This window comes from Mauremys reevesii, linkage group 8 (assembly GCF_016161935.1).
Source record: "Mauremys reevesii isolate NIE-2019 linkage group 8, ASM1616193v1, whole genome shotgun sequence".
NCBI lineage: Eukaryota > Metazoa > Chordata > Testudines > Geoemydidae > Mauremys > Mauremys reevesii.
Genome location: NC_052630.1, coordinates 84833110 through 84851650, shown reverse-complemented (window position 1 = coordinate 84851650; position 18541 = coordinate 84833110). Strand labels below are relative to the sequence as shown.

General features: G+C 39.7%; 1 protein-coding gene across 4 annotated transcripts in view; it reads left to right on the top strand.

The window, feature by feature from the left end:
- Positions 1-17480, top strand: part of MIGA1 (mitoguardin 1) — a 62694-nt gene extending 45214 nt beyond the window's left edge. For all 4 annotated transcript variants that reach the window (XM_039485952.1, XM_039485949.1, XM_039485950.1 and 1 more), the window contains 8 exons: positions 5148-5266; positions 5451-5523; positions 6244-6330; positions 6537-6635; positions 6982-7116; positions 8638-8691; positions 14855-14971; positions 16391-17480. In XM_039485952.1, the coding sequence (XP_039341886.1) occupies positions 5148-5266; positions 5451-5523; positions 6244-6330; positions 6537-6635; positions 6982-7116; positions 8638-8691; positions 14855-14971; positions 16391-16609 (903 nt within the window). In that variant the 3' untranslated portion in view covers positions 16610-17480. The remainder of the gene's footprint in view (positions 1-5147; positions 5267-5450; positions 5524-6243; positions 6331-6536; positions 6636-6981; positions 7117-8637; positions 8692-14854; positions 14972-16390) is intronic.
- Positions 17481-18541: the final 1061 nt, after the last annotated feature.

Below are 18541 nucleotides of genomic sequence, written 5' to 3'. Positions count from 1 at the left end.
TATCCATTATTGTCTGTAGCTGTTGTACATCTTCCCTTTTGTTCCATTTCTTTGCAAGACAAACTGTTCTTTCACCTTGTTCTTTGACTTTTTAGTTAATCTTACTAATCATCCTGAATTATACATTCTCTTGTTAGTGGTTTGTAAGAGTCAGACAGTACTTTCTTGGGAATTTTTGGCAAAGCTATGAATACTTCTTTTAAAATCTTGGAGGTAGTATGCCTCAGGGACTTACAAATTATGGAGTTAGTGCTCCCTTTGGTGCTAGCATGAGAGGTTCTCTTTAAGAAACATTCCATGCAGTGTATGTTATTAATTCTGTCTGAGTTTCAACACTGTAGTATCTGACCCTTTTTGGCAAGACTGTGTTAAAAATGGGGATGTGAAGGTTACATGTTAGAGCTTCAGTGTTTCTCACCATTTGGATTCAGAGAGTAGTTTTGTGGTGAAATTGTGGCAAATTTCCCTTTTCAAATTACTAGTCAAGTTCATTGTTCCTTTTGAAGCCCCTCAAGGTTTTATCTGGACCAGGAAATTATATTGGGAAACTTTTACCCTTACCTTGTTTCTGAGAGAGAATTTGACTGACCATTCCTAGACAGTAGGAACTTTTAAATTGTGTTATGGTGAGAAGGGAAAAGAAGAAATGGGCAGATGTATTTTCAAAGATTATTCATTGGTACAGACACCTTTTTCAAGTTAAAGTTAGAGTATATTCCCCCTGGCTCAGATATCTTTGTAAGCTAAGAGAAGTCAGTCAGACATAGAAGAAATTTTCAAGCCAACTGCCTGATCCTACTTGCATTCCTTTGTCAGACATTATTTCTCAGAGACATTAACTTCCACTGAAGCAGCTTTTGCATACAGATGTCACGACAGTTGTACCCTTTTAATTTCCCTGTCCTAGTTAATTGCTAGTGGATTGACACTTAGTTTGAGCGGTAGATATAGCTAAAGAAATTTAACCACAAATTTTGTTTCTTGCTTTTAACCCAGTAACCTGATTCCTGTTTACACTGTGTTGATTATAGAAACAGAATACATTATTTGGGGGGGTCCTGCTCTTCTTTATGCTTTAAAAGACTTTCTTGAAATCTACAACTGGAAGGTATTTGAAGAAAGTACCATTTAATTTATGCCATACAATCTGAGTGAGACCACATCCATAAGTTCTAGACTCAATTTGAATTAAAAGTGGCGGAGGGGGGACACTCCTGAGGAATGGGGCTGGGCCTGAAGGTTGTGTGGAAGGTGAGTTCTGGAGACCACAGGCACTCTGACGCAGATCCTCAGCTATGTTACAGTGCTACTCAGACTTTAAAAATATCTGTGTGCTCCTCAAGTTTTAGCGGTTGCTTGGAACAGTTCAGTCTCAAGTAGGGGCTATGGTTGGCTAGAGTGGCAACCAAGGAGCCATTTTGGTAGCTGAGAATAGCCAGCAGTCCCCGGGCCATATTCCCTTCTCTGGTTCCCTTCCTGTGAGAGAGCCTGCTCTGTACTGACAAGAATTCTCGAGGGGGGCAGGAAGTTAGACCTTTTTTGTTACCAGAGCAGTGTCATGAATAGACCCTTTGGTTCTTCATGGCTTCCAAGAGCATTTTGTCTTTTCTTCCTGCCTTTCTGGGACAAATGACACACGGGATGTGGTTTAACTAGGCTGCAACTTTATTAATTTAACTCATCTGGGAGCTATCCAGCAATATATTGCCCAATGCAGATCATCCTTCCATCTATAATCTGTTCCACCTGGTGGAGGACTGCTGTCAGTCCTCTTTTCCCCTCACCTCTCCACATCTGGTCCTAATCCATTGCTGGGACGCATCTCTCCTTCAGGGGCCAGGGGAAAGAGAGTTGTCTCCTCCCTGTGCCACACAGTAGGAACCCCAGCCCTGTTCCCCAGCTGCTGCTTCTAACTCCACTTCAGATTCCAGTTTAGCAGACCCCCGTCAAACAAGTATCTGCACTGGACACCTGTCAAGTTGCAACAACTTGAACTTCACCCTTGCCTTCTAACCAGCCCACTAGGCTCCTCGGCTGTTATGGGAAAGGCAAAAATAACCCTGGCCAGTCTGGGAATGAAGGGGAAAGTCCTTATCAGTCCCAGAAAAGGCAAGTAGCACAATATCCACACTAGATCCCAAAAATCCTGGTCCTAACCTCAGAGTGGGAGTTTTTCTGGTCATGAGATGGAGCCCCAACCAGGGGAAGAGGGCTTATGTGCCTTCTTTTTGGGTGTATAGGAGCATATGGGCTTCTACTGCATCCCCTAGACAAGACAGTCATCTCCCAAACCCATGAGGCAGCTGATCCACCCAATAGAAGGGTGAGGGATGACTCTTCAAGAAGCCAGACAACACTGTTTCTCTTGCCTTTCCAGACAAAGCCCCCCATTTCTGAGGCTGCTGGAATGCATTGGTGGCTTTGGACTTAAAATTCATTACACTGATTTTTTTTCCCCTAAAGTTCCAGAAATCCTGCTGCTAAAATCCAAGCCACAATAGAGGTGTAAAACACCTCTTTTTATTGTCTTCTAATTTTATGAAAGAACTGCATGTTCATCAGTACGCTTGCTTCTAAATTTTATAGATTAAATAATTGTCACAAATCTTATTTTCCTAATAGATTTGCCTCCTTTTGATTTTGACTTGGATATTTTTTACTTTATTAATTTAGATTAATATTATTACAAAACTAGGATAAAATTCTACAGTTTCACTGTTAGGAACATTTTAAAGTAATCCCATATTTTCTTTGTTATGAAAGCACTATGACTTATTTTTCATATCTGGGAAAGTGAAAACACTGTCGGTACCCTGTCTAGGGCATTTCAGGTCTTTAACTCTCCCTTACCGACAATTAAGTAAAATATAAATACTCTATAGCTGTAATAACTAAATTATAAATTATCTCCTTTGTCTACATGTGTTGCCTTGACTGGAATGTGTCATGAAAGCAGTTGCTTTCTCATAGGTTTCAGCTGTTGTAGTGTGTGTTGCTATTTTATTTCATCTGCAAAGTATAAGAAGGAGTTATTAACTACAGGTAACATTGGGCTTGATACAAATCCCATGGAAGTCTGATCAGGCCTTCTCATGCTTTGCGGGTGAAATAAAGATTAGGGGAGTCTGTTGACTTCAGTAGGTATTGCATTGGGCCTTTTAACATTAGTATGATTCAGTGGATTCAGTGTGTCCTATTATATGCTTTTTCTTTTTGAAAATATTTGCATTAAAGTTTGAAAAATACCTTTCTATAAACACTGTTAGGCTGTAACACTGGAAAACAGATTCTATATGGAGTAAGATTTTTTTCTCATTCTGAAACTAGCGGAAAAACTTGCATAACTAGTATGTTTATGATTCAAATATGAAAAATACTAGAAAATCTGTTTATTCCTATCACTGCTAATCAGCTAAAATATTACTTACAAGTTCTCAAGTACACATTTGACAATCTTCACATAAAAGAACTTGTTGCTTTCTTCCTTAAATAAGATAAAGCAACTTTAGAGAGTAACACTGTAAATTCTCTAAACATGTTTTAGGCTGTAATATGAATATGATGCTATTGTTAACTAGTATCAAAACTTTAATCTGATATGTTGTCACAGCTGCAGATCTATTTCAGGAAGTCAGTTTATCCTAGTCCATTCTGCTGTACCAGCAAATAAATAAGACAGGACAAAGATTTAAAACTCTTAAGACAGAACTGTTAATTTTCATGCTAGTTTAATTGCTCTAAGTATATTATTTTACCAATTTTTTTTAAAGTTTTTATTCTTCACTTATTCTCTTAAGTACCCAGTCTTGCTTTAGAACCCAGTTCAGGAAAGCATCTCTCTTCGGGACAATACTTACACACCCTAAGTCCCATTGAAATAAGTGGAATTTAAACACATGCTTAAGTGCTTTCCTGAATCAAGGCCATAATCCTTACTTGGGCTAACTCCCATTGTAGTCACTGGGGTTTCTCCAATAGGGACCACAGAAAAGGCCCACCCAGGAGTATATTTTTCTCGTCAATATGCATGTAGAACTTCTGCTGCCATCACTTACAGAGATGTATCCCCAATGATGGAAAAATGTGCTCATAATTTTTTTTCTTAACTTGAAGATAAATGTAACACCATCTTCAAACTTAATGTTAAGGAAAGACTGTATTTGAAGGAAACATTGTAACAGTTGTTTGTCTAACTTTGAACATATCTAGAAGACAAAGACATAAATATCTTAAAAACCCAGATAGAGTATTTTAATTTTTGTAAAAATTAGTTTTATTTAAGACACTTCTAAATTAGGGTTTTGATGCCTAGAAGTGCAAAATGTCTTTTCAGGCAATCTGCAGTAATATTGTAAAGTAAAATTTTTTTGAAATTGTTAAAATGTGTGTTCTAGCCATTTAGTAAATGGAAAAATGTTTGCCTCTACAGTTTTTTGGATAGATAATAAGAATGATGTAATGTTTGTAATGAAATGGTAACTGTTTAACCTACCAGCCACTGCTATGCAGAGTGAAAAATTATGATATTCCTAATGTGTAGGATGCTCTACATTAATGTTTTTTGAATGGTTTAAATATTATTTTATTTAATAACATTTTGTGGGATGGGTAATGATGCATTTCTCTAGTAATGTCAGCCAAAGGTTTAAACTCGTATTAAAAACCGTAGACAGAGAAGAGACTTTTTTGGCACCCAAAGTAAAACACTGGATAGTAATGTTTTAGTAATTAAGAGCCACATTTACTAGGAAAATGACAGTGATTTTTTTATAACCATTCCCATCTTTTTTTTTTTTTTTGAGGTGATCCTCTTGCCCCTTTCAGTGCCTCCTCATCAATTTATTGTTCGTGACCAGCAGGGAGACATTTCCTTTCAACAAACAAACTAATCTGAACCTGTTCTACAATTTAACCTTCGGAAGCTCAAATCTGAAACCATAGCTTTCATGTTAAAATCCACAATGTTCTAGAATGTTGTTGTTTTTTATTTTAGTATTGAATGTTGACCAGTTATAGATATAGTTAACCAACATAGAAAAGGATATTCCTTTCGTCAGAGTATCAAGCAGACTTTGAATTAATTTATTTTACTTTTAAAATCATTTTAGCAAGTTAGTTAATAAGCTTTAACAAAAAATGTCTTTCAGCTTACTGAACACAGAGAGATCCGAAATACCTATGGTCTAGAGTCTCTTTGCCATTGTCCATTATATGAAGAAGCTATGCACTTAGCAGAAGAGGGCAAAATTTATTCCAGAATATTAAGGTATTGATTTGTATTTACTAATTAACTTCCAAGAAAAGCCCAGGAATAAAGATAAATTCTCTACATAAAACTGCATTTAATTCCCTAATCTAGAATGGATGCTATTTCTAAATAAATCCTAGTCAAATTGTACTGTGCTTCTCTTTTTTAAATATAGTTTACGACGTTTTTCCATTTTATGTAGGACTGAAATGTTGGAGTGTTTGGGGGACAGTGACTTTCTTGCTAAGCTTCACTGTATTCGACAGGCTTTTCAGGTAAATACTTAGTTATCAATGTGGTGCGCACACACATTCTTTCTTCTACAATATGTATCACTTAAGTGGAGCAGAGTTAGGTCAAAGCTAAGAGTTTTTGTCTCGCCCTACTTCTGCAGTGACCTATTTTTAGTGTAATAGTTATATATTGTAATTACTGAATGCTGTTTATGAGAGCAGCATATTCAGTTCACTGAAGGAGTGGGATTTTTTTATGTTTTGAGAACGATGAACTTTTGGGGGCTTTTTCATTACTTTTAAAGCATTTTGAGTAACATTTTATCTACTTCAGAATGTTGTTGCATTCAGGTGTCTTCAATTTAAAGACCAACAGACGTATTGGAGCATAAGCTTATGCTCCAATATGTCTGTTAGTCTACAAGGTGCCACAGGACTTTGTCCAGAATAACACGGCTACCCCTCTGATACTTCAATTTAAAGGACATGTTTAAGTACCTTTCTGAATCAGGACCAATATGTTAAGACAAAATGAATGGCCTCTTTGATAACGATGTGCATCACTGGATGGGAAACCCATCTTTTTGGGTATCCTTGGAACCTTTGCTTCCTGGATGGGTTAGAAGTATTGTACTTGCATACTGTATTAATATCAAGCATCTCTTAATTTCATTTGACTAAAGAAACTAATAGCCTCATTTAGTGCGATTCTCTTTATAAATTGTGTACTTATAGGTCTGTATTGCCTGGAAATTTTTCCAGGTAATTCTTTCAGAAACAGCTAACAGAGTATTTCTTGCTGAGAGTGGAAGAAAAATTTTGTCTGCTTTAATTGTGAGAGCTCGAAAGGTAAATTCCTTTTTTGTTGTTACTTTAGTGTATTCATTGTAACCAGAGATCAAAATTAATTTGTCTGGTCCTAGAGTTAATCATGATAATTCTCGGCATAATAATAATAATAATAAAAAAACCCAAAACACTTGCCTTTTAAGAGTTTAGAACTAAAACAGTCATCCTACTAGGAAATATGACACTTAACTGGCTTTATTTCACAGAATCCAAAGAAATTTGAAGAGGTCTTTGATGAAATGATACATTTTTTAGAGCAAACAGACCACTGGGATAATACTGAAATGGAACTTGCTGCCAGGGGGGTACGTTTGGATTTCTGTAGTGCTTTTTTCCTCATTAAACTTGATTGCACAACCTGTTTCCCCTCTCAGAATTGATTTATTAATTCATATGTATCAGAAAGCCAGCTGCTTTTTTATACTTTAGATTTAGTGAAATGTGCTTCCACTTTTTTTTTTAAAAACCTCTGTACCGCTGAGTTGCAATGTCAGGTTTTTTCCCATTAGTGAAATGCTTTTTAATGTTAGTTAAATAATTGAAGATGATAAATCTGCCTGATATATGTAGCGTATGGAATACTGGCTTATGCTCTGTTCCAGTATTGAAAGAGAAATTAAGTTATTTTGATCTTATTCTAACTGAATGCAGGTGAAAAATCTAAATTTTTACGACATTGTTCTGGACTTTATATTAATGGATTCCTTTGAAGATTTAGAGAATCCACCCACATCTATTCAGAATGTAGTAAACAACCGCTGGCTTAATTCCTCTTTTAAAGAAACTGTAAGTGGTTTTTTAAATTTCTTATACTATGATTCTTATGGATTATTGCAACTGATAGGAGATGTAATAAAATTACATTAATTTCAACATTCCTTTCTAAAAATTTTAAATGAGTATACTATTGGGAATAGATACCTGTCTTACTCTTAAAGATTAAAATACCAGCACCTGTAGCAACTAAACTCATCCTTTTTATCAATGAGCTACGAACAATGAAGCTACCCATTGTGGTTACTTGCAACTCTGATCTGGGGAGACCTCTCTCTCTGTCAGAGGTAATTCCATTTCCAACCATAGCTAAGTCCTAAAATACGCCTGAGCAAAATCTCCTACGCTGTGTCAGCCTTGCAAAATCTTAATTTAAAATGTACCAGACTTACTTGCCAGCCCTTTGCCATGACTATTATAATGGAAAAAACTGTTATACTAACTTGGCAAAAATAACTATTTGCCCTGGATGAGTAGAATTTTGCAGGGCTAGTGTATATGTTGGTCACATTTGAAATAAGACATACTGATTTATGGGGGAAATGTATTAGTTCATATCCTAGAATTGTACTGGTCGGGTATGGAAAAGTAGCAGGCACTGTAAAATATACAAAGACTCAAACATTCATAACATTTTCAGAAACGTATTTTAGTTTTTTTCATAGGTGCATCAGCCTGTTATGCTTTCTAGAAAATGTTCTTAATAACTGAGCTTATCCATGCATGTTTGAAGGAAGGGATTGTGGTGTGGCCAATTGTTCATAGGTGAGAGATGTTGCTGTCATTGCATCTATTTAGAACTATAAACTGCTGGTTTTCCTTTTTTATTTTTTACCCTTCAATTGAAATATTTCTTCTACAGAAAAAAGGTAAGGCACATATTTTTTTTGTAGCGTATGTGGTAAAGTTATGTTTTGTGAGTAGCAAGTTTCCTCATGGTATTGAAGTAGCATCACATTCCATCAGAATGTTATGTGCTGTGGGGGGAGGGGAGCCTAGGTTTGCCATCAATATGTTGTATTGCTCAGATCCTTATTTGGACAAAACTCCACAGCTGTATGCAAAACTATTTCAAGTATTCTTTCTTAAAGTGAAAAAGGCCATTACCATGTATTCATATGCTTCCTTTTAAAATCTGAGATCGTTATGGTTTTGGAACACACATTTTGGCACACAACATGCTGTGTATCAGCGAGGTTGAATTTAAGTGTTGCTAATGTTAAATTGTGGGGGGAAAAAAAGTTAGGCTTTAGTAATGGAAATACAATTTGGCACCAATGCAAAATGGGACAGAATTTCTGGGAAAGAATACACAATTTCATTTTTTTTTTAATTTAAACATAAGAAATATGAACTGATAGTAAAATTAGCTATTCACAACAGATGACATTTTATGTTTGAACTAATGCTATCACAGCATTAAAATTAAGGAAATAACTAGTCATCAAATGCAAGATCTTATAGTCTACTGCTTTTTTAAATAGTCAGTTTTCTTGTGTAAAAGTTATGTAAATAATTTCTTCTTATATTTAGGCTGTGGCTTCAAGCTGCTGGTCAGTACTGAAGCAAAAAAGGCAGCAAATGAAGGTAAATTGTCTTGAAATCTAATCTGAAGCCTGTTTAATTTTATAATTCAGAGATTCTGACCAAACTTGAGTGACCAACTCTTAGAATGCTCGGAGTTTGAAGTCATGCTATGTGCCATCAAAGAAATAAATTACAAAGTGTCTGATCCTGCAGACACTTAAATGTGTATATGTGTAAAGTCTAACATGTCAATTAATGTGAATTCATGGAAGATAAGATGACAACTCATGTGCAGTGTTCCCTCTAATCTTTTCCATCCATGTGTGGAATGAATTTTGTTATGTGCACCAATATCAAGGTGATGTGCACCACAAGTAAAAAAGAAAAAACCTAGATATTTTTTTTAAGTTACCGTAGGAATAATTACTCCAGCCACGACAGGTTAGGCATTTTAACTCAAAGAATTAAATTTAAACGTAAGAGAGAAATAAAAATAATGAAATGCATAGACTAGTCAAAAAACTAAAATAACAGCACTTCGAAAGAATAAAATATATGCGCAGAGAATATATGTGCATTGCAGGAAGTATCAGAAGTAATAACAGTAATACAAGTTATGTGTTGGGAGGTGAGTGTGAAAGACTGTGTGTGTGTGTGTGAGAGAGACACACACACACTCTCTCTCACACTCTGTGGGGTGGGTGGGTGTGTATGTGTGACATGAGGAGTTTACATCGACCTAACTTTGTCAGTGTCCACACTACAGTCTTGCTCCCACCGATGTAAGTGCCCTACTACACTGACATCATAACTCCACCTGCACGAGAGGCATAGCGCTTATATCAGTTTAGTTAGGGCGACACAGTATACAGTTACTTACATTGGCTCCTGGCCTGTCATCCCAGGGAGGGAGGGGCTCCAGCTAGAGTCTAGCTGCCCACCGGGCTCCCAGCTTTGAGCTGGGCTGCTGCCTGGGGTTCCCACCAAGAGCCTGGCTCCCCACTTGCAGCAGTTTTGCCTCCTGGACTCCTGGCAGAACTTCGAGCTGGGCCGGGGGGGGCTCTCAGTCACCTACAGTGTTCTTCTTACGTTGGTGGAAGGGCTCATGGTGAGGAGGCGCATGACTGACAGCAGGAGGGTAGTATGGACATGTGGGTAGTGATAAGTTGACCCAACATAGGACTGCTTAAGTTAGTAGTGTAGACATGCCCTGAGGCTTGAAGACAAACTTACAAAGGAGGCAGAATGTTTTAGTGGGTAGAGCACAGAATTTGGAGTCAAGATGTGGCTCTAGTCCTGTCTGAATAGAAGTACTTACATGGCCCCCAGTACCATATTATCTAAATCAGGGGTGGGCAAACTACGGCCTGTGGGACCGTCCTGCCCAGCCCCCGAGCTCCTGGCCAGGGACGCTCGCCCCTCTCCCTTCCCCGCAGCCTCAGTTCACTCCATCGCTGGCACAGTGCTCTGGGCGGTGGGGCTGTGAGCTCCTGGAGCAGCGCAGCTACAGAGCCCGGCCTGACCCAGCGCTCTGTGCTGCGTGGTGGCGGCACAGTTCCAGGCAGCGCAGTAAGGGAGCAGGGGGGTTGGATAGAGGGCAGGGGAGTTTGGGGTGGTGATCAGGGGGCGGGGTGTGGAGGGTGGTCGGGGGAAATGGGGTTGAATGGGGGCAGGGGTCCCAGGGAGCAATCAGGAAGGAGATGGGGTTGAATGGGGCGGCAGGAGACAGGGAGAAGAGGTGGTTTGATGGGACAGGGGTCCCAGGGGGGCCGTCAGGAATGAGAGGAGGGGTTGGGTGGGGCAGTGGGGCTCCGGGGGTAGTCAGGGGACAGGGAGAAGGGGTGTGTGGATGGGGCAGGGGTCCCAGAGGGGCTGTCAGGGAACAGGGGAGGTTGGATGGGGCAGGAGTCCCAGGGGGGAGGGACCACAACCGTCTCCCCTAACCGGCCCTCCAAACAATTTACGAAACCCGATGCAGCCCTCAGTCCAAAAAGTTTGCCTGCTCCTGATCTAAATGCTAAGGAATTCAAAGTATTTATCCTCACAGCATTCCTGTGTGAGGTATGGAGGTACCATTATCCCCAAATTTTACACAAGGGGAGTTGAGCCATAGAGACTATGCAAGAAGTCTGTGGCAGAGAAAAGAATTTAATCTAGTTGTCCTGAATCTCAGCTAGCACCCTGAGTGTCCTTTCTCTGCCACTGACTTCTGATCTCAGGCAAATCATGTTGGCCATTCTTAACAAATCCATTCTTCAGAAGGTTGCCTTCACTTGTAATGATACTCTTTGTAAAAGATCATTTAAAAATCATACTGTCTGAATAAGTGACAGGAATCTTTAGTTGTCACATCACTGTATCATTATAGTTCTTCTTTGAATGGTTGCAGACTTGTATTCCCCTTAGGTGTGCACACCCCCAGCACACTTAAATCCGGAAATGTTTGCAGAGCCAATAGGGATGGCGCTTGTGCTCGGTGGCACTAGCCCCTCACCAGACTATCTAAGGGCAGCACTCCCCAACCCCTCTCAGATTCTTTTCACCACCTGTAGCTACAGTTGGTGCATTCTCTGTGGTGGTTTACCTCATGTTGTTTTTTTCTCAGTTTCTCTGGGAATTTATTGTATATAATTCATTGCTAGTTATTATAGCTTAGTAGTACCTTTTAGATTTAGTTATAGTAGTTAGGATAGATAGTTGCCCTGGGCGATGCCATCACTAGGATTTAAACATTGACTATCCCCAGTAGTGACCCCCCCACACTCATGGAGAGGGGCACATTAAGGAAGCGTGCTCTATATGCTAGTCGTTTAAGAAGAGCACTTAGATCGTGAGAGACTTGCATCTGAAACGGAAGCTCTTAGAGCAAACCAGGAGGCCCACTTTGGCAATGGGAGCCTGCATTCAGATTGTCTGGCCCTGTCCTCTCCTTTGGAGCCAACCTGAAATGTGGCTTCTGGCCTAAGATCTGGTGCTCCCTCTGGCAGGAAGAGAGATCTTTCTCTTTCCTTGGTTCTTCTGAGGAAGAGGTCCCATAAGACCAATCAGGTTTGTTCCAGGACTTGGAGGGATTCCTCTTCGTTGATTAAGAGGAGTGCTGACTTGCACTGAGAGTCCTGTGGTACGCATGATGGAGCTGGCCTATCTAACCACTTCCCGGTATCATGCCAAGATCATTTGGACTCTGTACTGTTGACTCTGTTTCTGGCCATGGGGCTTCTGTTGAGTTCGATACCAGTGATGGCAGCATTGGCACTGATAGTCTTCATGCCATTGGCATATTCGGCAACATCTGACCTGCTTTGCCTTTCCGTTCCTGATTCCCCTGTCAGTTGCCATGGCTTCTACATCGTCATCTTCTGCTGCACCATTGCCATTGTCTGTTCAGGTCATGTAGTTGTCTCACTTGTTGGTACTGAATTATGCACTGTCCGGGTGTCAGACTGCGGAGTCACAGCCAACATCTTTTGCAGTACCAAAAAAATCATCAGTGCAGAGGCTTTCTTTGACACCGATGATGTCTGTACTATGGACCCCTTTGTTGGATTTGGTGCTGACAACGGTTTTGGCACCCTCATTTGCTCCAGTGCTGGCTAATGGTTGATGCCTCTCCTGATACCAATGGTGTTGATCACTCATTCATCCTTGACACTGATGAGTTCTTCATATTAGATGTCAGACAAGGCTGATGGTTTGTTTGCTCCATCAGAAGAGGCTTCTCTATTCCCACCAGCTGACTCCCAGGGCTTCTTGAGATCTGGTTCAGGGATGTCTTCCTCTTCTCTTTTACCTTCGAAGCACCTCAGATCATCATTGGTACCAGGATTGACACTATTCCTGCAGCAGGGATAGGGGTCCTGGCCTAGTACCCACTGGCCACCAATGCCTTACCTCTATTCCCAGTTACCTCCTTGGAATTGTTGGGATGTACCCAGTCTAGAAGATCCCACTCTTTGATATAGTCCAGGGCAAGCTTGCCAATTCCAGCTGCAGTCTCTATTCCTGAGCCACCTCTGTTACAGGTCATTCTTCCTGAGCTGGTCCAGACTGACCCTCTCATGCAGGAACCTGCCCCCTACAACAGCTTCTATTGGCCCTGCACTACTCTTCTTCCTCTCTGGATGACTCTGCAATACCAAACTCTTCCTCATCAGTGCTTGAGGACTTCAGGTCATACTAGGACCATCTCAGGCATATTATCTTACACCTTGGGATCCCGGCCAAGTACATACAAGAGAACACACACAAGTTGCAGGTATCCTTCAGCCCTCAGCTCCAGGGAGAGTTGATCTCCAAATAAATGAAACCCTTTTGGAGTCTGCTAGGTCTCTTTGGAGTCCAGAATCACTTGGCAGATCACCTCAGCTGGAATTTCTCCTAGACTCAAGTGCTCTCTAAAGTCCACTGTGCTGAAGTCCATCTTCATAGAATACGGTGTTTCAGCTATTGATCTGTTTGCAATGAGAGACAGCAAGAAGTGCCATCAATTTTAATCTCAAACGGGTCTCAGTCCAGGCTCCTTAACCAATGCCTTCCACCTTAACTGGGGATTGAATGTGATGTATGCCTTCCCTCTGATGCTAATCATCCCACAGGTCATTCTCAAGCTGAAGTGGGATCATGCCATACTAATTCTCATTGCTGCACCTTGGTTGAGGCAATGTTGGTTCTCTGACCTACTCAGTCTATTGGTTCAGACTCCCATATCTCTCTCTCTTCATCCTGACCTACTGACTCAACACCATAGTCATGTTTTGCATCCAGCACTCAACACTGTATTTCATGGCATGGATGCTTGCAAGGCTAGATGAGCAGAAGGAATGAAGTTTGGAAGTTGTTGGACAGGTGTATAACAGGAAGCCTTCTACTAGTGAGACTTATTTGGCCAAGTGTAAGCAATTTTCAGTTTGTTACTTGCTTGGGGAATTCAGCCAATGCTGGCGTACATTCAGGACATTGTGGAGTACCTGTTACATTTTCAGTCTTTTGGTCTGTCTCTCAGTCCATTGAAGGTTAGCAGCGATCTTGGCATTTCATCCACCCATCAAAGGGAAGTCAGTTTTCTCAAACCCCATGGTGGTGAGATGCCTAATGGGAGTGATTTGTCTACAACTGTCTGTGAAAGAGACGATTCCCTTATGGGACCTTAATACTGCCCTGACTGCCAACATGGGTCCTGTGTTCAAGCCCCTGGCCAACCCTCTGTTTAGTTTATAAAAAAGAAGACCAAGAGATGATTTGGTGATGATGTGTATGTACCTTCCAAGGAAAAAAATACCAGGTACTAAAGGGCTCTTTGATCTAGTGGAGAAAGTCATAGCAAGAAAGTTAAAGCCAGCCATACTCAAATTAGACACAAGATCTAACTTTATCAATGAATGATTAACCATTGGAACAAGTTAGTGAAAGAAGCTGTGGACAGGATGCCTTTCAGAAAGATGATTTAATCAAACAATCCTGATGTAACAAGATGAAATTCTATGATGTGTGTTATATAAGAGTATGAGACTAGATCAGTGGTTCTCAACCCGCAGGCCACTTGCCACACAATGAGCACACAGCTATGGCCCATGTGACAGCCTCAGGGCCATACAGATAGTATATATACATTGTGTGGATGCGGCCCACATAACATATAGAGAGCTGCATATCTGGCCCACAGTGGTAAATAAATTGAGAACCACTGGACTAGATTTGATGGTCTCATCTAGCCTTAAATTATTAATGTATGAATATCAATATTACATCAAGATTCCTTCAAAATGTTTATATTCTAAAATACTGCCGAAGTTGAAAACTTTTAACAATTCTTCCACTTACTTGATATACAATGTAATTTAAAAGCAGCAAAGAGTCTTGTGGCACCTTATAGACTAACAGACGTTTTGGAGCATGAGCTTTCTGGATCTGTAAAAGCAGCAAACACGGCTACCCCTCTGATACTTAATGTAATTTTAAATGAGTAGTTTGGCTAATTACCAGAGACTGACTGACTTACAGAAAAAGTTCCGTAAGCTAGAAATAGATGTTCTTTCCTTTTTTTTTTTTTTTTTTGCGTAATTGTCGGGTATACGTTTCCAACTTACACAAAATTCGAATCACAAAAGGCGTTCGGGAACGAAACACTTGCATAAGTCGGGGAGCGTCTGTAATGCCTTAATTTGATATAATAGGGATTTATACTGAGAAAAATAACTTCTTTCTCTACTTCTTACATCACCAGGTACCTGATGGGTTTTTTGCACACTTCTATGCCATTTGTGAGCATGTCAGTCCTGTTTTGGCATGGGGCTTTTTGGGACCTAGAAACTCTCTTTATGATTTATGCTGCTTCTTTAAGGTATGGATCCTTTTTGTAATGATAATTTATCTAACATAAAAAAGCACCTATCAGATAGGAGGATCATACTTAAAGGGACACCATTACGATAAAAATAATTTATATAAAAAAATCTTTGCTAGGCAATATTCATCCTGATTATTTTCAGTTGTTATACCAGAGATTAATGTAGCCCAGTACCACAAATAACAGGGATTAATTTGCCCCATACTACAAAAACAGTCCCTACCTATGTTGCTAATTATACTGTAAATCAGGGGTGGGGAACCTTTTTTTCTATCAGGGGCCATTGACCCCAGAAAAGTCAGTCATGGGCCACATGGAGCCCTGTGGGACGGGGAGGAAGGTGCAGAGGCTCAGGGCTTCCCCTAGGCTCTGGGGTGGGGCCAGAAATGAGAGGTTCAGGGTGCAGGAGCAGGGTCCAGGTTGGGGTGTGGGAGGAGGTGAGGGTTCTGGCTGAGGGAGGCTCAGGGCTGGGGCGAGGGGTTGGTGTGGGATCTGGGTGGGCATTAAGGTGCAGGAGGGGATTCCGACCTGGGGCAGGAGGTTGGGGTGCGGGTGGGAGTGAAGGCTCTGGGAGGGAGTTAGGGTATGTTTAGGGCGGTTTTGAAATTGGGGAAGTGGGTTGGGTTTGCTGGTAGGGGTACAGGCTCAGTCGCGGGCCACACACAGCCCCGCAGAGGGTGTGTGGAGTGCCGAGGCTTGGGCTTTCCACCCCGCAGCGTGTTGACTTGCTGTGGGCCAGATTAAATTAAAAAGCAAGCTGGAGGTTCCCCACCCCTGCTCTAAATTATTAACACACTAAGAATTTTCAGAACATAGGCTCCCCAGTCTTGAAACACTTCTGAGTCTGTGTGACACTTTGTACATGAGTAATCCAGCTGAAGTCATGAGACTACTAGTATACATAAGTGGTTGCAACATTAGGGCTAGAATTTGCAATTCACTATTTATGGCATTGGTCTAATTTTTGCATTTCATTATGTGCGAACAGTGAAACTAGATTGGTCAATTTTACTTATTTATAGTCTGTTCCCTTTCTTGTTCTTCCATGCACTAGCAAAGTGCTTGAAGTTTTCTTGGCTTTTATTTCCAACACTTCAGCTCAGTGCAACTTCTTAAGAAAAATATTAATCATGAACATTTCTATTCATATTAGGTTGGTTTTGGAGCATAAACCTACCTGACAGTGTCTATTTTTAATGTTTTTTTTTTCAAACAGTCAAGAGAGTTAGTAAATGAATGTTGGTAGTTAGACACGGTAAGAAATTGCCCAATAAATCTGTGTGCATATTTTATGTGTGCTTCAGAAAGATTACATGTAAATGAGGAAAAATATATAACATTGTATAAGTAATATTTAACAAAACTCTATACATTTCTATAAGTAAATACAGGTTTTTCTTTTTTATCCACTAGGATCAAGTTCTTTACTTCCTCAAAGACATTTTTGACTTTGAAAAGGTGCGATATTCAACTATGGAAAATTTAGCTGAAGATCTTATGCAATTGCTAATGCGTCGCACTGAACTTTTAATGGCCTACCTTGGAGCCGATTCACTAAGGCATGTCAGTGATTGCATAAATGGTCATGGACACATCATGGCCAATGGGCTTTTGGAAGAAAAAGTACAATAAGCTTAAAAAAAAACCTAAATTGAGTGCACCTTGCCTTTTTTCCCCCTCCAGTGCTGTCATTGCTATTTTTGAGCAAACATCTGAAAATGTAACTGTGTTGCTAAATATGGAATGGACTCAGGGAGATTAAAAAAAAATTTTAGGAAAAGAACTGGTGAGCATATTACAGTATATATACCTAAATTAAAAATCACAGCTCAGCTGTCTCTGTATTTATATATAATGTACCCCAAAGTTTTTTTTCTGCAATATTTGGGTAAAATTTATTTATAAAATACTGTACATTTGCCACAGATATTATGTGATATGTGGTATATGGAGATATTAGATGAGTTTGTCTTTAAACCTTATTATATGAAATGTTCAGTACAAACTCTGCAATGTACTTTGTCTAGGAAGTGTTTCAGCCAAGGTATACACGTCTTTCAACTTATTATGTGATACACCTGCAAAAAAAAAGGAAAAAAAAAAAACTTTACAAAATATTTAACTACGCCCTAAAATTGTGTTCGTGTATGTAAGCAGTCATTTTGTATTGAAACATAATGGAGTAAATGCAGTCACCATTTGGGCAGGTGAAAATAACATGAAAAACTCAATGCTAATTGGTGTTGGCTTAAAATATGTAAATACATCATCACTGAGGTTGACATTTGAAATCACTAGTGTGAGATCACTATTTGGTATATTCTAAAAGTAATGACAGTTTTTTCAGGTTAATTAATTGGTTTAAAACTCATCTTTCTAGGTTTTTAAAACAATGCAGTTATGAATAAACTAGTATAATTCTTGGTTCAAATGTAGCATTTTAACTATATTTTAAAGTAAGGCTGTATGATAAAACCTAAAGACATGTTGTTTCTCAATTAAATCAGTCTCAGTCTTTTCCTTTCAAAAAGCCAACCTTTGGTTTGGGAGAGGACTTTATATATGAGTTTTGGTAAGTGTGTGTATCTGTTCACACTGGTGCTCAGATCAGGGAATCTTTTGTGTAGTCTTGTCTTGAATTCAGAATAAAAAGTTTAAGGAAAAACTTTTTCGTGGGTATCCCTTTGAGAGAATCCCCAAAGACTCTTTTTATGGTACTTTATAAGAATAGAGTATTTCAGCATCTGAGTGATACACATAATAGAATAAATGTTTAGCTTTCAAAATAACATTTTAGATTACAGAGTTCCAGGTTCTGATACTTAAGGCTCCAAAGCTGAAAGTGTTAAGTTTAATGTTGCATTATAGTCCAAAAACAAAAGAGAGCTAAGATTTTTTTTTATTAATGTGCTCTTCCACAATTCAGTTTTTAAAGGAAAACAGATTAAAACATTTTATTTTTATATATATAAAAATATGGAATAATCTGTAGCATCTTAATGTGCTGGCACCTGCATTTGTGACTTCTTGACAGTAGTTGCTAATGCAGACTACAAGCACTATTATCACCATATGCTAGATTGTAAGTGGTTTAGTAGCTACTCTCTTTACTCTGCACTTTCTGGCCCGGATCCTTAGATGTGGACAAAATGTGCTTTGTGCTCTCTTGGTCTCGTAGCATATATTAGAGCAGCTTTCAGGTTGCTGTAACTTGTGCTGGCTGCCAACTGCCATATGGTCCAGTACAGTAGCAGGGGATCACCAGGGTGCAGAGAGCTTGTAGCCAAGTCCCTTTTCCCTGGCCACGTTCCCTACACTAGTGATCAGGAGTAAAGATGGTGCAGGATCCTGTATATCAAACTGAAGTGATCTTTCCATGGCTGGCCTCACTGGCTTTCAGGCTGCTTTTGAACTGCTTTTGCACCAGCAGTGTGACATAAAACAGCCACAACATTGAGAGAAACTGTTGCATATATAATAAACTTAATATGGGATAATTACAAATAACTCTGCAGCTTTGTAGCTAAAAGTTTCTAGTTTGGAATATGTAAAGAAACTGGAATT